The sequence below is a fragment of the Curcuma longa genome, chromosome 3 (assembly GCF_044706935.1).
Source record: "Curcuma longa cultivar G26 ecotype Majalengka, Jawa Barat chromosome 3, ITB_CL_G26_1.1, whole genome shotgun sequence".
NCBI classification, from domain to species: Eukaryota; Viridiplantae; Streptophyta; class Magnoliopsida; order Zingiberales; family Zingiberaceae; genus Curcuma; species Curcuma longa.
This window is the reverse complement of record NC_133863.1, coordinates 14,222,225-14,248,871: the sequence shown is the minus strand read 5'-3', so window position 1 is coordinate 14,248,871 and position 26,647 is coordinate 14,222,225. Positions and strand designations below refer to the sequence as shown.

The 26,647-nt window shown below is 37.6% G+C and overlaps 4 protein-coding genes across 5 annotated transcripts; 2 read left to right on the top strand and 2 right to left on the bottom strand.

Annotated features, from left to right (window-relative positions):
- Positions 1–1,650: 1,650 nt before the first annotated feature.
- Positions 1,651–4,632, bottom strand: LOC141824335 (cysteine proteinase 1-like). Its single transcript, XM_074711599.1, has 4 exons — positions 4,134–4,632; positions 3,918–4,037; positions 2,415–2,661; positions 1,651–2,181 (listed from the first exon to the last, which is right to left on the bottom strand). The coding sequence occupies exons 1-4, from the start codon at positions 4,620–4,622 to the stop codon at positions 1,901–1,903; spliced, it is 1,137 nt and encodes a 378-aa protein (XP_074567700.1). The 5' UTR covers positions 4,623–4,632; the 3' UTR covers positions 1,651–1,900.
- Positions 4,633–5,227: 595 nt separating this feature from the next.
- On the top strand, positions 5,228–9,702 carry LOC141825455 (uncharacterized). Of its 2 annotated transcripts, XM_074712841.1 has the most exons (6): positions 5,228–5,526; positions 7,374–8,564; positions 8,719–8,868; positions 9,000–9,180; positions 9,390–9,456; positions 9,551–9,702. In XM_074712841.1, the coding sequence occupies exons 1-6, from the start codon at positions 5,278–5,280 to the stop codon at positions 9,681–9,683; spliced, it is 1,971 nt and encodes a 656-aa protein (XP_074568942.1). In that variant the 5' UTR covers positions 5,228–5,277; the 3' UTR covers positions 9,684–9,702. The 2 variants fall into 2 exon arrangements, with proteins under 2 accessions (XP_074568942.1, XP_074568941.1); XM_074712840.1 differs by having other exon boundaries at positions 9,390–9,702.
- A 563-nt stretch (positions 9,703–10,265) lies between these two features.
- On the top strand, positions 10,266–16,031 carry LOC141825456 (high mobility group B protein 9-like). The gene is made up of 7 exons (XM_074712842.1): positions 10,266–10,311; positions 10,615–10,840; positions 13,476–13,554; positions 14,497–14,656; positions 14,749–14,856; positions 15,162–15,538; positions 15,632–16,031. Exons 1-7 carry the CDS (start codon positions 10,266–10,268, stop codon positions 16,004–16,006), a joined length of 1,371 nt encoding a protein of 456 aa, XP_074568943.1. The 3' UTR covers positions 16,007–16,031.
- Positions 16,032–21,138: 5,107 nt separating this feature from the next.
- LOC141824529 (pirin-like protein) lies at positions 21,139–22,910 on the bottom strand. Its single transcript, XM_074711837.1, has 7 exons — positions 22,633–22,910; positions 22,491–22,540; positions 22,373–22,411; positions 22,263–22,291; positions 22,105–22,167; positions 21,905–22,008; positions 21,139–21,750 (listed from the first exon to the last, which is right to left on the bottom strand). Exons 1-7 carry the CDS (start codon positions 22,908–22,910, stop codon positions 21,264–21,266), a joined length of 1,050 nt encoding a protein of 349 aa, XP_074567938.1. The 3' UTR covers positions 21,139–21,263.
- Positions 22,911–26,647: the final 3,737 nt, after the last annotated feature.

The following is a 26,647-nucleotide window of genomic DNA, read 5'->3' as shown; positions in this document are numbered from 1 at the left end:
TGGAGTCAGAGTAGAATCATTGAGATCGCTTAAGATCAATAGAAATAGTATGATCCTATATTAAAAATGATTTTACATTTTTTTTTATTAGAGTTACTTTATTGACCTTTTAAATTGGGGCATCTTGATTGAATATATATTTATATCAGATTATTTTTTATCTATTGATTGAATGTGTATTTATATGAATTATTTTTTGTTGAATGGTTGACTATCATTGGACCTACTAATTGATTATTAAAAAATTTATAATATTTAATTTTGTGACGCAACAGAATATTTTTTAGGTTGAATGTGATTATTGTTATTGTCTTAGGAAAATTTATAATCTTTTATAAAAATTTAAATATTATTAAGTACTACTGTGTAAAATGATAATTAAATTATTAATTAATTTAAATTAATACATAGAACATTGTATGTATATATAAAATTATTAATCTATTTATACAAATAATTTTTTAGTCATTTTTTCTAATTAGTAATTATGTATAATTATAATAATATTTAATCATAAAATTTTAAAGATTTTTCATAGTATTGTAAGATTCTACGATCCGAAAATCCGATCTTGTAATCCCATATCAATCCTGTATAAGTTCACAATCCTACGAATTATAATTGAGATACCCATCATCATCCTATTCTTTTCATATTGATTTGCAGAGTAAAATTACTTTAATTTAATTAAAATTATTATATATACTAATTATTAAATTAAAATAATTTTTTTATCAATTTAATTAAAATTATTTAAATTTGATCAAAATATAATCAAAAATACTTTAATACTATTATAGCAATTAACTATTATACATGTAACAATTTGATCAAAATTGACTTATCAAAACTTGTAGGAGCTTTGGAATAATTTATCCAAAAATGATTATTACGAGTTGTAGCAATTGCACATAATAATTATTATATATATATATATATATATATATATATATATATATATTAAATGACACTAACAAAAATAAAGGATTTTTTTAATTTTTGCCTAGTGATATTTATAGACAACTTATAAAAATTAATCAATAGAAAAGAAAAAGACACCGAGCAAATAACAATGATTCATCTTGACATGCCTGATAATCAAGTATTTGAAGAAGCATTAGAATTTGCTAACACACTAAACATGCTGTTTGTCATTCAGTCTTAGAGATATAGATAATAGAAAGATGATAGAATGATATAATAAACAATGGTTCAATCCAGGTTATTACATCCTGCTTGAATGAAAAAGCAAAATGTATAAAGACAACTAAACAATGAATAAAAGATGACACCAAAAAAATATATAATAAAAGCAAAATGTAGAAAATCTTGGGGTACCAAAGATTCTCATAGTTTCTCTGATTGAATGAAAATTGAGCAACTGAATGAATTTAGAGACACAATCCTTGTCGGGACAATCTGATGGTGCAACTAGGTAATAAAATGGATAAGATACATACCCTCCAGTCCAAACGCATCTTCATCTGAAGTTTTCAGTGAGCCACATATCGAACATTGGAGATTTAGTAATGTAAATTCAGCATTACTAATGAAAGCTTAAGACATCAAACCACACTGTATGATATAATGAAATCTCAAGACAGTGGTAGATCTACTGAGATGCTCAAATAACTACTATAGAAGAGGCAGCTGGTACTCACACAAGAAAGTATCCAGTAAGCATCAATTTTGTAGACATAAAAACTGAAGTTTGATTTTGGAGAAGATCCATTTGGTTCATATGTAGCTTAGTAGCCAAGGTTATCCAAATTCTTAGAATAATCACATGCATTTGTTAAATACTAAATACAGTCAAATTCATGATATTTATATAGATTGCTGAGGAGCAGAATGCCGGCAGACATCAAATGGTATATATACAATAATAGGGAGGGAATGGTTAGTCTTGTTGCTGAGTGCGAATGGCAGTAACTGTGGAGACCATGGAGTCCACTCCACACAAATTCCTGCCTCTGCAGATCTTGTAGTATCCCTTCTCTCCCCAATTCTCACCCCATGAATTTTTAATGATCCAGTAGGGCTTTTCCTTGAGGCGACTCGGAGCATAACCAGCAGTGCCGTAACCCACTAGAAGCACGCCATGATTCAAATGCTTCCCACAAATGTAAGGGCATGAAACACCATGAACATAGGTTTGCATGAACACTGCATTTATGCCCACTGCAAAAGGAAACAAATATTTGAGCAGCTCCCTCTACATGAAGAGTTCAGTTAGGCTAGCATCTTAAGAGGCATCAGAATGGAAATTAGAATGTTAAGAGGCATCTAAAGCTGTAACACAGACATATGAAAGATTTCATGTAAACAATTTTTAGATTAATTAGTATATGATGTAGCTATTCTCCTAGTATCTCAAAAGAAGTAATGGTATGAAACAAGAGAATATCATTAACCTGCAAGAGGGCCATGTTTCATAAGATTAGCAGCAATTTGATCTTCATCAATGGAGACAGTGCTGAAGTTGCTGACTGAAGCAGCAATTTTTGATTTATCAAATTTGCAGGTACCATGGTCAGTTCCAGTGTATGGATAATCTTCTTCACGCTCAAGGCCGCCAGATTTGAGCAAATACTCAAATGCGGTTGTCATAAGACCACCGTTGCAACCTTGGTCACATGCACCTGGTTGTGAGGAATCACACTGCAAAACAAAATGGAAAATTGGATGCGCTGTTTAATTATGTTTCAAGCTCAAACATTAATTGTTCCGTCCAATTCTCCAAAAATTCATGAGCAATCAGTAACCAGCCTCATGAGTCAGAATTAAATCACTTGAGCAAGTTAACATCCCAAAGGACAAAACAGGCTAAGATGGCATATTCTCCTTTATCCATGAACATGTAAATCATGTAGAGACCGTCATCATCAAAACAAAACCATGGAAAACTAGAACTTACAAAAATGATAACTAAGATCCAAGGAATATTTGCCTTTACCTAAGACCTCATCAGTTCAAAAAACAAGCTGCGCATCATCGCCATCATTTTATTTATTTATTTTATTCTATCTTTTCTATTAACCTTACACATTGCTCCCATCTCTGTTATCCAATAGAGTTTATTAAAGATAAACTTCTGGTGGCAGTCCCCAAAAAATTAGGATTCACAGTTTTGTTGCTTCTATACTTCAGGACAAGTTGACTATTTAATTGTAACACCGTTTGTTTTTGACAAACAAATAAGACATAAGTTAAACCTCTTGAAGTCAAGGCCCAGAATTCAGTTCTGTCATGCAAATTACTTGTCTATAGTCCTGATTCTTGATGGAAAGGAGATACGTATTGTGAACAAAACATGGAAGAGCATAACCAAGAGAATCAAACCATGCTGCATCATTAAGCATGCTAAATACAATTTGTGAATTTTGGGGGGAAATGATCAAAATTCTAGGGCAGCAACAACAAAAAAAATGTCTTGAAATCCAAATATAGATTGCATCAAAAGATATTGTTCGGAAGAGGATTTAGTTAACTAGACAGCATCTCTTAATAAACTTCAGAACCTTAAAGACAATTCTTATGGCTCAAATTATTTTTTTACCCCAGCTAAACAAGCACACTGATGAAGTGATGCAATCTAGCAAACTTAAAACTTATCATGGGCAAAGAAGACTTATCTGGTATTTTGGCAACTAGAACCATTTTTTATCTTCGGAGTTAAAATTTTATCGCATTGAACCTACAGGGCATGAAAGTACGGTTTCCTGATCTATCGTATCCAATCAAGAATTAAATCACAAGACAGATTGCATTCACAAAGGTTCCGACAACTTAAAATGTTTCCAATAGATTGTAAATGAACAAAAGTTCTTAATAAATTCCTAAAATATGAATGATAGAACACCAAGCCAAATAGTATAATCTGAAGTGAAACGTTGATGGAGAGGCAAAAGTCAAACCTCATGATCGCAGTCAACAAGCTGCTGCTCGCTGAGGCTCTCCAACTTCCCAGTGGTTAGAAAGTTAGCTCCTTCAAGCGCCCCGGCAGCGCTAAAGGTCCAGCATGATCCACACGAACCCTAGAAATACCAAACACGAAAAGGCAATACTAGATTTATCAGATCAATAATCGACCAACAGAAAAGGGACTAAAGGACGGGAATTCAAGTCGACACCTGATTTTTGACCGGGGTCACCGCTCCGTGATCTCTCCAGTCGAAGTTTTCAGGAAGGTCATTGGTCGGAAGGATCGGCGCCTCGTGGGGGGACGAGGCGAAATCAGAGCTGCCACTGCGGAGGCCAAGGTAGGCGCGCCGAAACTCTCCAGGAGTGAGATCGGAGAACTTGGTGACGCCGTGAACGGCGGTGGGGTCGAGAAGCTGGTGCCTCCTCGCCCGCAGCAGGTTGGCCTTGAAGATAGCGAACCGGAGGGCCCGCTGCTCGGCATCTGCGTAGGTCTTCTTATACCTCCTGATGAAGCCGGAGAAGTGGGCCTCCGCATCGAGCGCCGTCAGCTCCCCTTCTTCTCCACCGAGCGCGGACTCATCCTGCACCACCTGCCGGATCAAAGAATCATCATTCTTGTCGTTCGGCACGATGGCCGCAGCGGAGGCCGCAGCGGCGATCGTCACGAAGAGGAGAAGCGAGAGGAAACGCCGATCCATTCGCGTCGCGCTTCACCTTTTCCTTTTCCTCGCCGGCCGACCAATCGACTGACTATATATAGGTCTGGCTGACCCAGAGTGGTGGCCTATTGGCACGCAGGATGATAGACACGTGTACTTTGGATTCGGTGCTTAATTAGATAAGTTGATTTGTTCAACTCCCCCTTTTGGACAACGTGGAGCATGTGAGGAACGGCATCGAAACGGTATATTCCTATTCGTGGCAGGCGTGCTTAATTAAGGTTCATTTGGTTTGTTTAAATATTATATTTTTAATTTTATAAATAAATAAAAATGAACATGGCGTCCTAATTATCATAAAAGTGCTCTAATATTTTTTTAGTTACTATCAGTTAAATTGCAGTTGTTACAATATTTTTTCAAAATTATCAGCCAATTGATATAATTATTAGATGGTTATTTAATAATTATTATAATAGTTGATAGCAAATTATAAAAAAATTTTAAAAAAATAAAATAGTTATTAAATATTGTAGGTATTTTCAAAACTCCCCTTCATATTAAACAAGTTTCACATTAGTCCTTTCTATAAACATCCGACCGGCATCCACTCCGTTTCTTTCTTCTCCTTCACGCGACCTGCACGTGCCTTTCCGGACGCACTTCCATCGACGGCGTCCCAGCCTCGCCATTGATGGCGGCGCTCTGCCGTCGTTTCACGGTCATCCACTTTCTCGTCGTCCTCGTTTCCCTTTCGATCTCTTCCCTTGTCTTCGGTGACTGGATCAGTGATGGTGAAGGGGAGCAATTCACAGAAGAGCTCTTGTTGAAACCCTTGCCCGATCGGAAAGTCTTAGCCCATTTCCACTTCCAGAGCACGGCCTATCCGTCCCCCAACAGTGGTCACCACCACCATCTCTTCCCGAAGGCCATCGCGCAGCTGGTACTATTTCTCGATCCCTCCGTCCATGATCCAATCTCAGTATTGTCTTATCGCATAGTCACTTTTCAATTTGAGTTCGAGCAGAGATGGAATCGCGCGTGTTTCTTCAGTCATTAATTTTAGTTCCCGTTTTAGAATAATTATTTGTGTTAATGATGTGGATTCACTAATTAGATCAGTCCCTGCGATGCAGTAGGGCATTTTATGGTATTGAGCTCTGGATTCTTTTCTATCAATGACAGTCCTTGCTGATATCAACACTGAGCTAATAGAATGAAGTTCTTCCATTTTCTAGCTCACTGCTACACAGCCTCCGGTTATCACTTATCACTTTCAAATGTCAGTGATTTCTAGTATAAGCAGCTGCAAGCAAATTGTTGCAAATGCACCAGATGCTACTCTTCTAAAGCTTAATTTTCAGCTATATGAAGCTCAAAACCTCAAACATAGATGAATTTTCTTACTTTCTACACATTGGATGATACTGTCAACATGTAGATTAGCTTTGTTCATGTATCTTGTTGTCTCTTCTTTAATGGTCACCAAAAGGAACAATGTTAATCCATCATTCCTCAAGCTATGCAAGAACTTCGAAGGAGATATCCATGCTTCTATTTTGGTATGAAAAATTGTCAGAGGTTTGATACATTTAACCATAAAAATACCACTTATTGTGACAAAGTCGTCTAGTTAAACATGTTTTGATGGAAATTTATCCAAGTCTCATCCTGTTTTGACATCCACTTTAACCAGACAGATAATGTTTCTCCCCTGTTAGTTTTGGAAAATGCCATGCTTAAAATTCTGTATGGTATTGATTTACAGAGTCCGTTCCTAGGCTTTTCCAGAAATTAAAAATGAATAGGTCTTGTGGCAGTTGGACTTAGACTTCCACTTCCTCAACTTCTCAAAGTGGAGCACTTCCCCTAATAGCATATATGCATGAAATTTGCAATGCATATTAGTACATGAATTCATCCACTAAAATTAGCAAAAAGAAAATGAGAAAGCTACATTTGGAAGGCATACTTGAATGATGCAAGTTCTAAAAGAAAATTCTTCAAGTTGCATCAACTGAATAAGCTTTTGTACCACAAAAGAATCGCTTGCATTGCAAGTCACTAGATTTTCTTGGCTCAACTGCTTATGCAAACATTTGGCTTACCTTTCTACTGCTTTTCTTTTGCTAATAATATTTATATTCTCGTAGAAGCTATTGGGTATGCTGTGAATTCTTTGATTTGTTTCTTATGATTCAACTATCTTTATTGATATATTCATTCTAGATAAAAGTAAAACCAACCCTAGTATAGTGTGTTAAGATGTTCACTCACTATTGAATGCTTTCCTTTAAATTTAACGTTCTTTTTCTACTTGATTATGATTACATAAATTCCATTGCACAGGCTAGCTGACCTACTTCATTACCACTGGAAGCAGATGAACATTAACCACATGTTACAGATACTCCTTATACTGAAATTTGGCTTATTATTGTATCAAAATTTTTCAATGGGTCTTTGTTCTCAAGGACCATTGCTTTTGACGTGGAAACTCTCTTGGCCTTTATATCCATAGGCTATAGCTGGTGTCTTAGACGTTCCATGACATAATTTTTTTTGGTCAAACCACTAGAAGAATATATCAATTCTCATCTAAAGTTACTATGCGCTTTGGCCTGTGGCAACTTCATTTGGATATTGATATGAAAGATATGTGATCCTAAATAATTGGTTATTGCATATCATAATGTAAGAGGCAAAGAGAAATAGTGAGAGTCGAAATCTTGTATTCCGAAGGGTCCTTTTTCTCCATAATTACATCTTGAAATGTGATACTTGAACCAGGTACAAAAGTTCCAAATAAGGGACCTGGAGTTATCCTTCACACAAGGACGATGGAACTATGAGAACTGGGGTGGATCTGATCCAATATCTAGCACCAATGCAAAGCCCCCTGGTGTCGAGCTTTGGGCAACCTTTAATGTTCCTGTTGTAGAGATTGACGCCACTTGGAAGAATCTCACGCATGCCCTGTCAGGTCTATTTTGCAGTTCAATCAATTTCCTCGAGTCCTCCACCTCCTACACCACTCCAAGGTTTGTATTTGGATTAAATGTCAGCAACATAAGGTATGGTGCACTACCCCGCGAAGCAGTTTGCACTGAGAATCTCACTCCCTGGTTAAAGCTTCTCCCATGTCGAGACAAAGCTGGACTAGCCACGTTGCTGGACAGGCCTTCTATATATAAAGGATATTATCACTCACAAAAGTTGAGGTTAACTTCAACTAAATTATCTGGTATAATTCTTGAACAGACACTTACAGTTGTGCTCCAACCTAACATTCAAAGGAATTCTGCACATTCTTTGTTGGATGGAGCCATCCAGCCAAGTTGGTCTATTAGTTCAATGTTCAAAAGGAACCTTACTGGATCATGTGTTCTTGCTAAAACCAGCAGAATATTGGTTGAATTAGAGAAAAATATAGTTTCCAAACTTGAGGAGTTGGGACATGGAGGTTCATGGAGTAATTCTTTACTTGATTTGTCTCCAAATCCACTTAGGGTGATCAAGGAGGTGAACCCCTTTCCAGAAGAAAGTAACTCCATTCTTTTTGAGTATGTTAACTCCAAGGAGTATGAGCCTTTGGATGTGGGTATAGAGTGGAAGTTGCCTTTTGTTTGGTCTTCTCCACATGCACCTTTCCATGCAAGCAGGTTTCTTATGGGAAGTGGTACTGAGAGAGGCTCTATAGCCATATCCTTGCAATCAACCAAATCAGATGAATACTTTAGGAACAAATCAAATGGGTGCAGAATGCAGGCTGTTATATTTCAGGTTGTTCCCTGGTATGTAAAGGTCTATTACCATACACTCCAGATTTTCATTGATCGAAAACCTCAAAATCTCTCGGATGTGATTGAGAAGATGCAAGTCACTCCATCAGAAGACAAGAAGATGCCTGGAACGCTGGAACTTGTACTTGGATATCCTTGCACCGTGCAATCAGTTGCCCTGACATTAGATTTTGACAAGGTGTGAATCAGTCCTACACTTGGTTCTATAAGCCCATTTGTGGAGCAAAGTTATAAAACCAAAAGTTATGTACATATAAGATAACCTTGCCTTTTTTTCAGTGTTAATTAATACTTATTATGGATTCTCTATCTTGACCATTAATCGTCTACAGGGCTTCTTACACATTCACGAATATCCTCCGGATGCTAATCAGGGCTTTGATATACCATCTGCTTTAGTTACTTTTCCCAACTTGCATTCAAGCAGAATATATATCGGAGATGATTCTTCTGTACATTCTCCTTTACTATTAAAGTTTCAGGTATCCAACTTACACTTGCAGTTACAATCTATATAACATAGTGCTGCTAAATTCACATTGGAACCAGGAATTATGGTACCTAAGTTGGATGCAATTCATTGCTTTTTGCTTGCCTTTGCATTTATATGCAGGAAAAGAATGTTGTTCTATCTTACACAGAAGTATTGCTTGTGCCTTTTACAACACCTGATTTTAGCATGCCATACAACGTCATTACCTTCACCTGCACTGTATTAGCATTGTATTTTGGATCATTGCTTAATGTGTTGCGGCGAAGAATAGGAGAGGAAGAAAGGCTAATGAGGAGCAAAGGTTAGTTCTACATTTCATCAGTACTCAAATTCTTTTAATTTGACTTATCAGATAATTTTCTTATCATTTTGTAGCTCTTCGCAAAGAAATGCAAATCTCATCTATTCTTAGTTCTGTTCCCTTTTCGAGTGTTATTCTTGCCCGAGAGTTCTTGCAGCCTGTATTTACACTGAAATTATATGAAAACTTATCATTAACTCGATGTGCAGATGCTTCTAAGCGCGGGCTGATTCCCTTGATAGTTTCTAAGATAACTTCCAAGCTAAGAAGACTGTTGTCACGGTCAAAGCCTTTACTTATACTCGCGGTTGTATTAGCTGTTCTTTTTCATTACATTGTCAACTGATGGATTATGTCTCAGGATGAATAGTAATTTGACAAAGTCCTCACTTTTCTTCGGATCAAAGTTTTTGCTCATTCTAGTGGTTGCTTTGTCTGTTCTTCGACATTACATTGTTAAACTGATGGATAGTAATTTTGTCCAAATAACTTTTGCAAAATGACCTCATTACTCTGCGATCATCATGTGATTCTGCCTAGTGTAAGGTATTGACAATGAAAATTTTCTGGCTCACTAGTTTTTCTGTTAATATTGTCAATTGTTTTTTCCATTCATTTCCGATCTCATATTTGATTGAATAAGGACCAATAGAATTTTAAGGTTGCACTATAAAATTAGCTCTATTGTATATGAAACAGATCCAATTAATTGAGGAAACTTGATCATTTTTTTAAAAAAATAAATAGATAAATGTATTTAAAATGTTATTAAAATTTATCTAAATGGTCATTTTTTGAATCTAGTAAATAGATGTAAGGTTATTAACCAATTAACTTAAAATGGTATATGGCTATTTTCTCAGTCAAATTTTAAATCTAAATAAATATATATACTGTAACCTATTTATATTTTTAAACTGGTCGAATAATTTAAAAATGATCTTAAGGACTTTTGGCAATAGTTTAAAGGATTTTTTATTATTATTATTATTAGGCAATTAATAGGTGATGAAAAAAAGTTAAATCTATTTTGTTGGTGTTTCTTCCTCCAGTCATTAACCGCATCCACTCGCTCATCGTGGCGTATGTTCCATGCCCATCCATCGGCACTGGTTATGGTAATGGTAACTGGTAATAATCCTTCAATCTCTCCCAGTAATATTCCATTCCTCTCCCTCCTTGCTGTGATTTCGATCACGATCGCCGACTGAATCATTCGATCGTAGACAGATTAATGGTTAGTGTGAGCGTCACATCGCCATTAGATTAGACAAATCCTGTTTTGTTTTTTTTTTCAAAAAAAAAACAAAAATTAAGAAGAAGTTTGAAATTGTTAGGTTACTTACTTCCCGGATTTGAATCGGTAAAAAGTGGCATTTGCAGTGGCGGATTTTGATTCCATGTCGATCGATGAGTGCTGTGCTGGTGTCCCAGGTATCGAGGGGCGAATCATGGAGATGAGTGATGCTGCTGCTGCCGAAAGGGAAAGGGGTATTGAAAAGAGGAAGGAGGTAGCGCAGTGTGATTCCGACGCCCAGCACCCCGCGAGCCATCGCGCTTACCCTAAGCCATTGGCCAAGTACGAGAATGTGGTTGCTGATCCGGAGTTATTCAAGGAGACTTTGATGAAGCTGCATGCTGAAATGGGCACAAAGTTTATGTGAGCGCCTTTTAGCCCTTAGCTTGTTTAAGCCAAATATATAGTTCCTTTCATATTTATGTTTTCTCTGAGCATGCAGATTTAGGAATCATCTCTGTATTTTATTTTTATGATGGAGAATTGGTGATACATGATTGCTTGGGGTTATAGATGGATATTTTTATATTAACAAGTCTATTCTTGTTGTGCCCTTGGGTTTGCCGATTTTGATTAGGTTATTTATTCTAGGCATGTGAACCTGCCTCTTGCTAGGGATGTTGAACTGCTTTTGCATTAGTAAAATATAAATTTCATATGATTTCTTGGTTGTTGAAGTTTAGTGTGTGTGGGGACCTGATGGTTCCTCTACAAGTCTAACTTGTGGACAGATTTTGAATCATGATCGATCCTCAATGACATCAGGGCCTTTTCATGGAAAAGAATCATTCTGGATGCTGGTTTAGTGAACTAATTTGTCCTTGTGTTTGCTTTGTTGCTTGATTTTGTCCTCAATATATATTCCAAAACATTTCCAAATAGATGCTTCCTATGACTATTTATACACTAGTTTTGGACTTCTAATGTCATCCATGTTGTTGGACCTAAACATTTAAAATATAGCATACGGTAGTTTTTTATTTCCGCTACTCAATTTTACAATAACGTCTCTAGCAAGTACACAAGTGGAGCATCTAGCTGTCCTTGTCAAAATAAAATACAACCTGTAGTGCTATTTATTGGTTTACGAACAATTTTTTTATCTGTTTGGTTTAGTTTTATAGGTTCGCTATGGTATCAGATTGAAATTGAACTAAAATCATTTTTTTCAAACTTAAAATAAAATCATTTTTTTTCAAACTTAAACCGAATCAATAATCAAATTCAAGTTTTGAACAGTAAGAATTATTGCTGCTTAGTTTATAGTGACAATACCTTCATTGTATGCAACTCTTTCTTTCTTGACTATGGAATTTATCTCAGCAACACTAGCTGTAATTTCACATAAGCATAAGCTCTACAGCTATGTCCTTAAACTACAAATTAAAGGCATCTGTGATAATCGCAGTTGTTGCAGATAAATGCCATAAAATATAAATTAGCGATAGTGAAATGTCACCATAACTGTGTGCTTTATATATGGTTCTGTGATAACTTTATACTGTTGGAAACAAAAATAAAATTAAACTAGGGCTTATATCACAATATGTGATAGATTTACATTTAGTTAATAGAATATATTTTGAAACACTTTGCGACATCTTACTTTATTGCACTGCAGTCTCTAATGAGTTAAAAAATAAATAAATAAAATTTGGAAATTTCCAATATACATATAAAAATTATTTGAATTAGAACTATGGGTTAAAATAAATCTCCAATAAGAATGGTATAATTTTGAGGTCAACTCAAACAAATTATAGCCCAAAAATTCCCTTCTATTAAATGTATTTACCTTAAATATACATATATGGAAATTATAAAGACAATTGAACTAATATTTTAGAGCAACAAGTTACAAAAACATAGTCAGCATCTTGAATAATGGTTATTTTTTTAATCCCAAAATGAAGTGTCATGCATCAAATAGTAGCATTGGTATTTGAATTGATTTCTTCACATCCACAAATGTATTTGAATTAACTACCAGGAGGCTGACTTGGATTGGCTCTTTTAAAATTTCAATATGTATATGTACAAGATAAGGATACATTTCACTTTCTCTGGTGTCACTTTTCTTTACTACTGCTGGTGCTTTGATTAGTGCATTGCTTCTTCCCTTCCGATCTCATCATAGTGTTGCATCTCCTTGGAATCAACAGTTGGAGCCAAATGAAAAGTTATAGGAGAGTTTTCTTACCTTGGCTGATACCATTGGTGGTATTTCCCCTCTTCCCCCTCCCCTCTTTCCTTGGAGTTTCATCTCCACAACATCACTGGTTGGTTTTGGATGGTATCAGTTAAGACATGCTCTATATTAGACGGTACCATTCAAACTGTGCTAGCAAGAGTGGCACATAGACATATACCCATGCTGACATAATGTTAGTATTACTCGGTGAAGAATGTTTCAGCCATAATGATGGACACTTAGAGCCACAACTAAAACAGATAAGCATGTATGAAATTAGCATATGTTGGAAGAGAGATACAAGTTGCAACTTGCTAAATGCAACCACATGTGAAATTTTAAGTATAAGAATATTTGGATAGTCTCCACAATTTATGGTATGAGGTTACCATTCAATATGAAGTTAGCAAACCTTACCCTTGAAGCCAATTTATTATTAATATTTTTCCTTTTTTCATGGTCATCTGTAATTATTTAATTACTACCAAACGTGTTAAAGGCAAAGCAGACGGTGGGAGGAGACAATTAATAGGAAAGAGTAGAAGGGAACATTTTTGCTTAACCCACCACTCTTCTGGACCTAACATAGATCCTATTAATTCTTTCACATTAAGGAACACAGGAAAAGAGATATTTTTCCTTTCTTGCTTATGTGAACCTTCTGGTAATCTTGTGTAGTAATGCTATTTGGCTAATTTCTTGACATATCAACTTGCCTTTATGATTACAGAAAAAGATACTATGATCAGGTGTAAAACATTACCATTTTTCTAACATTTTGATTAATGACTCTTTGTTTATTACAAGGGTTCCAATTATAGGAGGAAAGGGCCTTGATCTGCATCGTCTATTTGTTGAAGTAACTTCTCGAGGTGGTATTGAAAAAGTAAGGATGACATTACTTAGTTAAGATATTATATTACAATTGACTTCGATACAAGCCTAGTTTCTGGTTACCTCAAATTGGAGCATTAATTTCTCGACATGTTATTATTGTCCTTTTTAATCATTGTTGAGCAAATAATTAAATAAGCAGACTTAACAACAATTTTATAATGGAAAACGGCTTAAAGAAGTAATAAGCGACCCTCATATTATTTGTACTGTCACCATATTCTAAAATGATTAAACCCTGACTTTATTTTTAGTGTCAGGAACCTTATAATGCATATAAAGCACAACTCATTTTTGAAATATTCCCTTTGGCCTAAAACACACTTTGATGTTGTAATGGCTTTTGATTGTGCTGAATGCAGTGGAATCTTCCTCCTAACATGATGAAAAGTAGGGACTCGAGACTCCTTTAGTTTGTTATGGAGGTTGTGTTTTATGCTGCAGTATTTTTCTCTGAAATCCAAATTTTACTATACATTTGCTGCTTAACCAATAGATGGTAACCAATGATAATTGTTATAGTAATAACTTCTGCCTTGTTTGCTACTCTACAATTCGAAGCCTCAGATCTTTTGTTACTAATTATATTGTCTGTGGCTCTGTGCTATGCTGGCTAGAATTAAAATTCTTTGACCAAATCATATGTTTAACTTCTGCATTGTAGAAAATTTAACAAAAGAAGACTGATTCTGCTCCAAATGGGAGAGGTAGCAAAGTATCTTATTAAAAGCTGTGCTTTTCCTTCAATCTGGTTTTTACTAGTCTAAGCATTTTTGGCTGCACCAATAAAACTTCTAATAGGTTGAGTATCATCTAGATGGCAGTGCATGCCCACTCATTTAAACACATCATTTTGGGGTCACACGCATCTATATTATGCATACAAGCATTCACTTTGATGATGCCATGCTTGAACTCAATGGTTTACTTGCAGGTAGTTTCAGAAAAGAGGTGGAGAGAAGTAACTGCAGCTTTTAGTTTTCCATCAACAGCAACAAATGCATCTTTTATTCTACGCAAGTACTATTTGTCCTTGTTGCATCATTATGAGCAGATATATCTATTTGGCGCAGAAAGATGGAACCCTCTCAATGGTTTGTGCTTGTGTAATTGTTAACTACTCAAGTCTTTTTTCTTTTTTCTACCCTTTTTGTCTTTGCTTTATCACATGCACCTTATGTTACAGCTCCTTCAAACACTCCTGCATCTTCAGTTGCTTCTCGAAGATCATTGGAACCTTTGAAAATATATTCTGAAGCTCAGGCTGCTGCTGGCAAACGGAGAAGAAATAATGGTGAGTTTGTTGGAAGCTGTTTTTTATAATAATAATTCAGGTAAACAGTAGCACCATTTATCAATAATCTGGTATGAGAATGTGCTTTATAGTATCTTCCCTGAAGCTCTGTTAACTACTTTGGTTGTGAAGCTCAAGGTTAAAGAAGGATCAAAATAAAAAGTTAATAAAGGGCAATTATATAGTTAGTTTGGCACCTTTCTTCCTAGTTTCCAAAAATAGAAAGCAAAAAGGGTTTAGTAGCATGATAATTGGGCAGGAACCATGTTAACAACTCTTTGATAGAGCATCTTTTTCAACTGCAGGCCTTTCCTCGCCGACTTATACCCCAGTCGTAGGAGTGATTGATGGAAAATTTGAGCATGGATATTTTGTGACTGTTACTGTTGGCTCAGAGAAGCTTAAAGGTGTCCTTTATCATATTCCTCAACAAACTGCAGAGCAGGATCCATTGGCTTCTATCAGTGCTGATGATGGCAATTTAAGGAGCCCACCCCACCACCAGCATCCAGCGAAGCTCAGCATGCTAGATCCAAATCCTTCAAAGCAAGATAACAGTGGGTACAATGCCTTCTTTGCCGAGCAACATGCTAGGCTTTTGCCACTTCATTCCAGGCAAGACACAGAAATCAGTAGAATCATCAGTGCCCAGTGGAATGAGCTTACTGAAACTGAGAGAGCTGTAAGATTTGGAAAATATCCTTTTACATCTATAGAAGATGCTGTTCATTGCCGTCTCATATGAAAAATTATGCACTTGTTGCCTTGTTTGCAGGTTTACCAGGAGAGAGGCATGAAGGACAAGGAGAGGCATGGAAGTGAGATGGCATTGTGTGATAGCTCAAAACCAGGCCCGCTTGTTTGGGACCCATTGCTGATGCGGCAGCTTCCTGTCAAACCAGTAGAGGAAGCTGATGTAAAATTACAGAAGGCCGATGGCGACATGAAAGCATTTGATGAGGATCATTGCAGTTCTGAAGATATAGATTCTGGTGGGGGAAGTTCACAAGTCCACCCAGAAATTGAGAGCTCGGCGGATGTCACAGCCATCATAGGATCTATGTGCTCGGTCGATCCTTCAAAGGAAGGAAACAAGTTCGAGTTGCTTACTAGAGAGGATGAAAAATTGAGTGGTGCAGGATCATCATAGTTTGGGTGAATATAGAAAAAGAAACCACAGGTCTTAACTCAAAACATGTTCTGTAACGTTTGAGTAATTTCATCTGCTACATGTTTATTCATCTTGTGTTTCTGTTGGTCTCCAAGCCAATTTCTTCCACAACTCCATAAACTAACTGTCTTGAAATTAAAAAAATATACAGATAGATGCAAACTGTGCACAACTTTCAATTTGATACACTTTTTCTTTTGGAAATATCATTTTTTTTTTTTTTCCAAACTTGTTGAGGGAAAACAGACAGAAAGTTGACTGTGGATAATTAGTCAGTTTCTTTACGGTCAATGGTCGATGTTTCAAACTCGTGCATTTTTATCCTTGTGTTGAATTGACAAAAAGAGAAAAAATTATAGATGTTCCTTCTCTTGTTTTATTTTTATTTTTTTAAAAAAATTAATCAACTTCACTTTGATTTAATATGACAAATTTAAACTGATTCTTTTGATAGCATATAATGTAATTGCAGAATTTATTTTTATTTTGTTTTCATTTTAAATTAAACAAGTTTAACTAAGAATTTATTTATAGTTATTCAATATACACAGCTTAATAACTCATTAAATTAAATAAATATATTCATAACTAAATTTATAAGAGTAATGATAAAAAGTTAGCATGAAAAATTAGCATGACAGACATATAGGGTTGGATTGCATGCAGTTGGGTCTCATTTCCATGTCTGTGTCTGCATGCTAATGTTTCATGCTTAATAACTTTTCATAGTATCATTATTCAATTTATAATATCAAACTCAGCTAACTAACTAAACAAATTTTAAATAATAAAATAGTTCAAATTTAAAGTTCAATAACATCTAAAATGAAAAAAAAAACTAAGTTAATCCTGAACAACCATTTTAATAGTTTGATCATTTAATTTTACATCCAGTTTAATTTAACTCAGTTACCTCGCACAACTAATCTGATTATCTCTATCCTAAGATTTCTTGCCTCATCAAGAAATCCGCCTGATGGGCCGATTGCGTTAGAAAACACATGAAGATCAGTCCTTGGTTATGTATAAAAAGGTGATCACTACATTGATCGATTCCAACGGATCGATCATATTCTCAAATATATCATCTCGATCGATCGAAGGCTGATCAGCACAAACCGATCTCCATGAACCTTAAGAACTCCCCAAAATCCATCACTCCGTCGCCGTTCCGGTCATGCACTTGGATCATCCTTTCACAGGCGTCCAAATCCAACCTCTGATCTCCGAATCCGAGCTCCGAGAGAACGCTCCGCAGCTCGCCGGCGTCGATGAAGCCGTCGTCGTTCTTGTCGAAGACGAAGAAGGCCTGCCTCAGCTCGTCCAAGCTCGGCTCCTCCTCCGCGAACAAGTTCGGGAGGAGCTCGTATAGATCCTCCCCTTCGTCTTCTTCGCTCGGATCCAAGCCAGTTCTCGATAGAATTAGCTCCAAGTCCCCTCTTCGGAGACCCTCAACAGAGGCAGCATTTTGCACAGCTTGCTGCTGCTGCTGCTGCTGCTGCTTCTGATCTTCATGATCATCATGCAAAACGGACATGCACGTGAAGAATCCGACGAAGTCCTGGACGAAGGACATGGAGTTGAGAGACAACTCCTTAACTAGGATCGAGACCAAGATGAGCACTTGGTGAATTGTGAATATCGTCTCAGGGAAGTGGAGCATCTTCTTCTCCATTGCTTTGTTCTTTCTTTCTTTCTTTCTTTCTTTCTTTCTTTCTTCTTGGTTGAGGATTTGGGGTTTAATTTTATACGTAGGGAAGGGAAGGGAAGGGGATAAAAAAGGATGGGTTTGGTCTTTGATGGAGCAAGGAGAAGGAAAGTTCCAGTGAAGTGCAGAGGAACGTATCAGACAAGGCCTTCTGCTAAGTTATTATATGAGAAATGCGCAGAGATTAAGTTCCAGCAAGCGATTAAAGTATATTTTCATTGGTTGAGAGGGTGACGTAATAGAAAGAAAGGGGGTGGAAATTGGTGTGAAGTTGGGGCATGCTTTCATGGTGACGTTGAGTGTTGACCCCTACAATTTGTGTCAATCTAGGGAACTTATGCTGCCTTGGATTCCTAATCCTCTTGCATTGGCCCAAAGCAATTTGCCTTTTTGACTGACTAGTTTGGGTTGAAATTACTAGCCAGTCTTCCATGACGTTGATAAGTATCAGCTCTAGGGGTCTGTTTGTAACTGCTCTATCAGCTGGACATGTCTAATTTACATGGCTTCTCCGGCAGGCACCACAAGTTTCAGTCCACAAACTTTTGAGTCATTTCGAGTCGAATCCCATCGAAACTGAGCTAAAGCTGAGTTATTTTGAACTGAGTCGGAGCTAAGTCACTCCTAGCCAAGTCATTCTGAGTTGTTGAGTCACTCTTGGTTGAGCCAGTTCAAACGGCTAAATCACTCTTGACCGAGTCAATCTCAACTGCTGAGTTACTATTGGCCGAGCCAATCTGAGCTGACTCATTCCCAGATGAATCAATACAAGTTGATTTAGTTCGATGAGTCTTCTCGATCTTTTACGATTAATTATCCATGTGATCTTTCCTAGGTATGATCTCCCATCCAATGATCCAATGGCGGAGGATCACGTGTTATCCTACTGGCTTTAGCCCGGGGGCTCAACCATGTTGAGAAGAAGAATGAGGGAGAGAGGGGGAGGAATTTTTGAGTTTTTTTTTCGATCAACTAGGACCAGTTCAGGTAGATATTAGTTTCTAGCCCGCCCATTGCTCCCATCCCACCTGTTCTGACCATTAACTATAAGCATAATCCATAGCAGTAATGTCTTATTTAGGTGTGGTTTTCCACCTACTATGTCATATCTCTTGTGCAAAAGGTGGAATCCGTCAGTCGGTCTCACACAATTGGTCCCAATATATGTGATTAAATCTACAGTTAGTCATATTGTTGCTCGACTTCGTCGAGATTCAAACTTTTATCCTCTTCTGCAAGTCTATTTCGTTGTAATTAACTCAGTTATGTCCCAAAAGTAACTATGTCATCTCAAATCATACTTGATTATGTCCCTTCTACTTATAAGTCTTACTTGAATATAATCTCTCCTATTTACTTTCACAACAAATATAAGGTTTATCTATTAAGAGAGTTTCACTTTAGTTCTCTAAAGTTTGGTGGAACACATTCAAAGCCCATATCAATGGAAAAGTCTTCTTCATGGACGTTCAACAAGGATGATCCGGAGCGAATATTCCCCCGAGGGAGGAACACATATAGAGGACGGATGAGAAGTCCGGAGGGGTATTTTCGGTAGACTAAGGAAAGGTAGGGAAGATCGACCTCCCTAAGAGACGAGCTTCTCCCTTAACACAAAAGACACAGACCTCACGCGAAATATCCGGAACCCCTTCCCCATCAAGACGGGCAGGTCATCCTCCACTCAAACGATAACCAGGCATAATGTAAACCTCAGGAAGGGGATAATATATACGAGGATATACCCGAGGAGCTCTCTGCCGTACTGAGAGTCAATCCTTAACGATACTGCACCACCTCATAACCAACCTCATAACCACATGCCTACCTTATTACAAGGCACCGGCATCGCATGCCTACCTCCTGATAAGGTACCGGCACCGCATGCCTACCTTATTACAAGGCACCGGCAGTGCATGCCTACCTCCTGATAAGGTACCGGCACCGCATGCCTACCTCAGTACAAGGCACCGGCGTCGCATGCCTACCTCCTGATAAGGCACCAAAATAGCATGCCCGCCTCAGGGCAAGGTCCTAGCCCTGTACGCCCACCTCATGACGAGACCAGACCATCACACGCCTACCTCCGGGCATGACCCCAGCATGGATCGCCCGGCAGCTTTACAAAGATCTCCCAACTAAAGTAAGGTCGTCAGCACACATGCCTCCTAGGTGCGCCTCCCCAATCCGGCCACTCCCGACATCCGTCTGAGGAATGTATATTAACAGAACACCACGTCAACCTCCCCACCGAAATCGGCAGCCCATCTGCGAGAAGGAGAACATAGACCAAGTCCCTTACTTGGCCTAGCCTAATCCCAATCATCTAAAGAAGGTACCTCGCGTAGGCAGAACCGTCAGATAAAGATCTACAAATCCGAGCCGTCGGACAACCAAAAACCCTCAAAGATTATCCTTACCACATCAATAGCGGATCGATAGCCAATCACAGGCACCGAGATCCTAAAAGATCGCCCCACCACCCCTATATAAACTCCACAGGTATGACAATGGACTCTCTGAATTTTTTCCCAGAATACACACTTCTTTGCTCGTTGCCTGACTTGAGCGTCGGAGTGGCCACGCCGAGACTCCCCGGCACCCCGCTGACCCGTGTGTTCAGTTGTTGTCTCTTCATGCCCCTCTCCTCGACGTGGACGTACAAGTTGACGCGGCCTCCTATCGCCTGGTGTCGTGGCTATCGTCGGCAAGGAGCCGGAACAAAGGAGCCTAATTTTTTTTTTAACAATTCATACATTTAATTCCTTCAAATTGATTAATCTTAAAGATGAACAATTTGATCATAAAAATTTTTTATCGATCATCATGATAAATCAGAAAGTGCGAACGATACATCACTTCATAATTAATGTTTTCAAATTGCCTTCAACAAGAAGTCTATTTTTTTTTAATTGCCATTAGGTATCCAATCCTTCAAGCCGATTAATTTTGAGGTGATCAATTATTTTCTTATTGACTATCAAGATAAATCAAAAAGTGAAGATGACGGTCTACCGTAACCGTCAACATTCTCAGGTCCATTATCCATTTGAGAAAAAAATTTCATAAATTCACTATAATTAACTTTTAAATTTCATATGTCTGATCTATAGTTGATAGAATCAATCATCTCACCGTTGCTCCGGAGAAACAAGAGTCCAATTTTGAATACATAGAGAAGAGTTTCGTGAAAGATTTGTCTGGTAGCCTTTTTCATAGTCAGACATGACCACAATATCATACTTGGGCAAGAGACGAGGCATAAGTAAAATCTCGCTATTCTTACGAGCACGCGAGTTCTAATGAACGATTACTCAAACGAAAAATATCATTATCTTTTTATACATAATTCATTATTGGTTCTTGAAAGATAATAAAATAGCAGAAAATTTCTTTCAAATAAAAAAAATATATTTTATTTCTATAATGTTTCCATGATACCATCCCCATCCGAATCTTCTAGAAACTATCGAATCGAGATGAAAGTTCAATTTGGGCCTGTCATGGATTTATTTGGGCCTTCCGGCTTCACTGCTGCGAGGCCCAGTGCTTCCCCTTCTCGAACCCGTTCTTGCAGTAGTTGTAGTCCTCGATCGCCTGCTGGATCTGCGCCTGCGTGTTCATCACGAACGGCCCGTACTGCACCACCGGCTCCTTCAGTGGCTGCCCGCCGATGAGCACGAACCTCAGCGGCCTGGCCGCCCTGTTCCACACCTCTACCCCATCGCCGGCGCTCAGCACCAGCGCGTGGTGGCTCGCCGCCGCCGCCGCGCTCGGGTCCCCGAAGACGCCCTCGCCGTCCACGATGTAGACGAAGGCGTTCCATGACTCCGGGATCCGCTGCTGAACTTGGGATCCGGGGCTTAAGGTGAAGTCTAGGTACATTGTTGGAGTCTGGGTGTAGACCGGCGACTGGACGCCGAAGGATTCGCCGGCGATGATGCGGACGGTAACGCCGTCCCTTTCCACCTTGCTTACGTCTTGGCTTTGTAGCTCTTGGTATTTCGGCTCCATCCTTGGAGGAATAGGCGCAAAAGTTAGGTTTTCATTGTGAACTTCTCAAAGTTTGGAAGGAAAAAAATATTCGATATTTCACATGGCATCGGTTTGATCGATTCCATTAGGAACATTACTTGTGGTTGTTAAAAAGATGAAATTTTGGAAATTACATTTTGTCTTTGGAGGATAGATTGATCCAGAGCTGCAACCCTTTGTTCTCTCCAGGCGCAGCAGGCATTTCTGAGTGAATAATTCCTTTACCAGCAGTCATCCACTGAAGAAATTAATGCAGTATGGAGGTGAACCGATGAAACTAATTCTAATTCAGTTGATAGCGTAAAGCTTGAGGAGTGATGGTCATCAAAAGTACCTGCAGATCTCCAGCTCTGATGGTGCCCTTATGCCCTGCAAAATCTTGGTGAGTGAAGGCTCCCTGAATTCAATGATTTATGTACCATGTTATACTTCGTCTTAGCTAAAATTTCATCTGATTTCTATCTCATTCATACTAGCAAATTAATTTATTACCTCCAGCATATAAGTGACGGTCTCAAAACCTGCCATTGAATGGATAGATTGAGAAGCTTAAAGTAATGAATTTAGGACAAATTTGGGAACTGAATGAACAAAAAGGAAACCTCTATGAGGATGATCAGGAAACCCAGCTGGAGCCGATACTGATAAGGAAAAAATGAATTAGCTGCCACCAGTACAATTCAATGGAGTTATATTAGGGAAGAGAGGTTAAATACTTACCTGAAAACTCATCCAGCATCAGAAATGGATCCAAGTTTCTTAGTTCTCCCCTGCACAAGATCAATTTCCGAACGAGTATCATGTTAGGTTAAATCCTCTGTTGAATAAAGGATTAAGAACATAGAGATTGATAGGAAATCACCTTCCAATGCTCCTCCTAACAATGGCTCCATCACCTTCATGTTGGGGCCTGGCAAGTACCTTCTTGACCACATATCTAGGATTCTGAAAGCCTTCGGTTTCCCTGTCTCCCATGGAACTCTTGTGCTGGCTTCTGATGAACCAGTACCTCTTGGCTTTAGGATGACAAAAGAGAGGAGGGAAAGAAACTATGTTGGAGGCTTGTTTGATTGGTGAGGATCTACATAGTATACCGTTATTTATAGTGGAGCAACAAGACCTCATCATGCTCATCATCATGATCAAATGGAGTTGTAGGGGCGATTTAGCTAACTCTTTTTGGCTGATTTATATTGTTGGAGCATATCAATAGTTTCCTAAATAGATGTCTATTTTGTAGTTTTTAGACAGGACAATGAAGTCGATATCATGAGATGAGAGAATTTAAATTTGAGTTTTCATTGCCCACAAGAAAATTCATTTGACAACTGGTGGATTAGAATGGGTGCTGAAAAACATAAACATTCAAAGTCTTGCTAAAATATTTGACGGGATTAAATAATTGTTTCCATGGCTATCATTTTCCCATGTCATCCTTACGTGAACATGATGTGGGAGCAACCCCCATTGACTTCCTCTCTCCCACATGCCCAAATGGAAAGAAAAAGTTTGATGGTGAAGAAAAGCTTTAAATATTAACTTCTAGTGTGTTAAAGTTGGTGATAGTGATGGCGGGATCGGTTTCAGCACTCGAAAAAGTTAATAAAACAATGCAAGCCAAATACTGAGAAAATCCTTTAGATTAGAATATGCTTGTTTTTTGGATCCGCAGCTTTTATTTCCTTTTATCCAATTGTTTTTCTCCTTTCCTTTATGCTTAGTGCATCTTTTGCCTCCTGGAATGCATCTCTTGCAGGCCCTACATTGCTTTTTGTTAAATAAACTAGTTAGCACCAGGTGTAAAAGGATGACTAGCTAATGCATCATAAAAACTTCGTTGATGAATAAACAAATAAACTATCAACTAGAAGATGGCTTGATTATGAAGTTGAAAATTGGTATTTTCTATTGCCTGGAAAGGCTATGATTGATTGACTAGAATTTTCTTTAGCCTCCTTCAAAGATGGCTACGTTCGACAATAAACTCCTCGATGCAGTGTTGTACCAAGTCAAATTTTCTTAACAATTGAAAAAAGTTTACATCATTATCATTCTTATCGTTATAAGTTGCCAATCAAATATTTTAGTCTTTTACTACTACAAATATACATCATCCATGATGTAACATCTTGCATCATTTTATCAACCTTGATTATTTATTCCTACCACATATGTCTGACGAATATTAGACCTTATGATACATGATCGAAAGCATGATCAATAAAGATAAAACATGATTAAGATTTTATATAGTTTTATAATGATCCATTGTACAGACTTGTATTTTTTTTCCCTTTTCTATATGGATTATAAACAAACCTTCATAAGTGCACATTCTATATAGTGTTGGGCACCACTAGAGAATGGACAAGTTGATCTTATCAAAGAATGGGTGTGTTATATACTCCACTCGGCAGTCTGCGCCATCTTCACTGCTCAAGTATTGGTGGGCATGGAAGGTAATGGCACTCTACCACTTGCATTTTCGTAATGCTTGCGCATTTGGTATGTCAATTTGGATATGTCTAAACTATAAATAAGTCATTCATGCATAGTTAATTTATGTTTACGGCATTCTTTCCCTTCATAAAATGATTATTCTTGAGGAATGGAATACAGAAGAATATAGTTAAAGTAAACATTTTTTTAGTCTGATGTATTGAAGAAGTATTTATGCTTGATATAATAATAGCAAAAAATGATTGAGAAAGAATTCTGTAAAAAATTGGTATTTCATGTTCATTTTACTATCAGAAGTTATACATAGTTGTTCCATAAAATTTGCAAGGAATTGAATAACTATTCCAACATATTAAAGATGCAGTTGTAGTTTACAAACCAGGGCAGGAAAAGATACATGCTATGTGGTAGGGATAGAGGTTGAGAAAAATAAATAAATAGAAGATTTCACATACCATTTTTTTTATTGTTGGTTGAAAATTCAATCTGATTTATTTTATTTATGGGATCTTAAGGGGTGATGGAAGGAAATAGAAGAGAGTGAAAATAAAATTGAAATGGAAAAGAAGCTTTGAAAAATGAATGTGGTAGGGAACTTAATTTTCCTATGAGTTTGACATGACTAAATTGGTGTGCCTGAACCTGTTCTATCCAGCAAGAATGCTTGACCATCTAGCCCACTGGGCTAGTCTTACCCATATGACTCACTTGTCCAGCAACCCAACTTGATCAGATCGTCTAACCCAGTTGGCCGACTTGAGTCTTAAATTAAGCCAATTAAGCTCACTAAGATTGATTGGTCTACTTGACCAACACACCATAGGTGGATATTTGACGAGGGGAGTGTGATTTGGTTTTCTACCAGATTTGGATGGAATAGAAGGATAAATGAGAGTTTCATCCAATCGAATTTCCATCCCTTCGAGTAAATTATACGAAGGATAAAAAAAATATTAAAAATCTATCTCCGTCATCCGTTTGTTTAGTCTTTCCTTGGAGTAAACGAACCCTAATGGAGAAGGCAGGAGCTATGAAGTTTTACACTCTGATTGAATAGAGCGGAGAAAAGGTTCATTAACGGAAAGGGAAGAAAGAGAAAGGAAGTAAAGTATTTAGGTTTTCTTTATTTAGAAGGGATGAAAAATAATGTAACATGTGTTATCTTGTTTGGGAAGAAAGGAAGGGAAATGAAGATTAAATATATAAAATTATAAAAATATTTTTATTTTTTTAAAAAAGAAAATGTATGTAGAGGACGGATTAAAAATTATAAAATTCTATCAGTATTGTACATAGAAATTGAGATATTGAAAGTCGTAAAATAGACAATGCATGCTATTTAGATAAGTTCCCCTATCTTTAGAGGAAAAGAAAAAGAAGATTAGGATATTGGATGGTGATGGCGTACGTTGTGTGAGGAGTGACGACGTAAAAATAAAATACTTAAATAGATGAGTTAATTTGAGAATTAATATTTTTAAATAGAGATAAAATTAAACTAAAATATTTTTGAATTCTCCTTCACTTTCCTTACATCTCAAATCGGAGTGTAAGAGATTATAACGATTTATGAACATGCAATGCAAAGGTAAAATTTATCCTTCTCTCTCATTCTCCTTCTTAATTCATTTTATTTCAAACAAAAGTCAAAATTCTCTATATCTTTGTTTATCCTTCCCTCACATCCTTCCATACAGAGCGAGCATTAAGAGAAGAGCTGTCGTTGGTCAACCCATGCAACCCAAACCAACTTATTCATCTTGATCAGTGTCTAACCCAACACACACTCAGCTTGCTCAGCCCAATTCAACCATCTGACCCACTTGATCAAACCAAACCGATTAGTTGTTCGATCCAACCAAATCAATTGTTTCGCCTGGCTCACCCTCAGCACAGCAATTCTTAATTTCTACGAGTGGGTACAGGGGGTGTTATCAGATTTACAAGAGCCTCGTAATGCGAAATTGTTTTCACCACCAAAAGTGCTACCACACCCATGCATGGCATGCCATGCCCATGCCTTGCGTGACTCACCGGCAACCACAAAAGAAAAGAGGTATTTCTTTGACTTACTGCACACCGAGGGCATCGTGCAAGACAGCAAGCACCTGCTCTGTGGCTTACCCTTACTCGACAGCTTTAAATGGTCGAGTTTTGACGAGAGATCTTCTGGCTTTCTAAAGAAGGGACAAATTAATAGAGTCGAGAATTGCTACAGACAAAAGATGAAAAAGTAAAAGTAAACACACGAAGTCATCCGAGTTTAGTGGGCTGTGGAAGCTGGCTGGCATCATGATTAGGCAGCGAATGGTGCCATGGAATGGAATGGAACGAATGGTCGAGTAGGACCGTGATTTGAGGGTTCAGAACAGAACAGAAAGGAAGTGCAAAACGCGTGAATCGGAGGTCCGCAATCA

What these genes read in the sequence shown, in the direction of transcription:
- LOC141824529 (XM_074711837.1), bottom strand. Translation starts at nt 22,910, where the DNA reads ATGATGATGAGCATGATGAGGTCTTGTTGCTCCACTATAAATAACGGT. An exon ending in GTTAGGAGGAGCATTGGAAG is followed by an intron (nt 22,541 to 22,632) that starts GTGATTTCCTAT and finishes GATCTTGTGCAG; the next exon opens with GGGAGAACTAAGAAACTTGG. An exon ending in TCCTGATCATCCTCATAGAG is followed by an intron (nt 22,292 to 22,372) that starts GTTTCCTTTTTG and finishes ATTCAATGGCAG; the next exon opens with GTTTTGAGACCGTCACTTAT.
- LOC141825455 (XM_074712841.1), top strand. Translation starts at nt 5,278, where the DNA reads ATGGCGGCGCTCTGCCGTCGTTTCACGGTCATCCACTTTCTCGTCGTC. An exon ending in CTTTACTATTAAAGTTTCAG is followed by an intron (nt 8,869 to 8,999) that starts GTATCCAACTTA and finishes ATTTATATGCAG; the next exon opens with GAAAAGAATGTTGTTCTATC. An exon ending in TCCAAGCTAAGAAGACTGTT is followed by an intron (nt 9,457 to 9,550) that starts GTCACGGTCAAA and finishes CAGGATGAATAG; the next exon opens with TAATTTGACAAAGTCCTCAC.
- LOC141825456 (XM_074712842.1), top strand. Translation starts at nt 10,266, where the DNA reads ATGTTCCATGCCCATCCATCGGCACTGGTTATGGTAATGGTAACTG. An exon ending in GGTTATGGTAATGGTAACTG is followed by an intron (nt 10,312 to 10,614) that starts GTAATAATCCTT and finishes CTGGTGTCCCAG; the next exon opens with GTATCGAGGGGCGAATCATG. An exon ending in GAAATGGGCACAAAGTTTAT is followed by an intron (nt 10,841 to 13,475) that starts GTGAGCGCCTTT and finishes GTTTATTACAAG; the next exon opens with GGTTCCAATTATAGGAGGAA.
- LOC141824335 (XM_074711599.1), bottom strand. Translation starts at nt 4,622, where the DNA reads ATGGATCGGCGTTTCCTCTCGCTTCTCCTCTTCGTGACGATCGCCGCT. An exon ending in TGACCCCGGTCAAAAATCAG is followed by an intron (nt 4,038 to 4,133) that starts GTGTCGACTTGA and finishes TGGTATTTCTAG; the next exon opens with GGTTCGTGTGGATCATGCTG. An exon ending in TTGTTGACTGCGATCATGAG is followed by an intron (nt 2,662 to 3,917) that starts GTTTGACTTTTG and finishes TTTGTTTTGCAG; the next exon opens with TGTGATTCCTCACAACCAGG.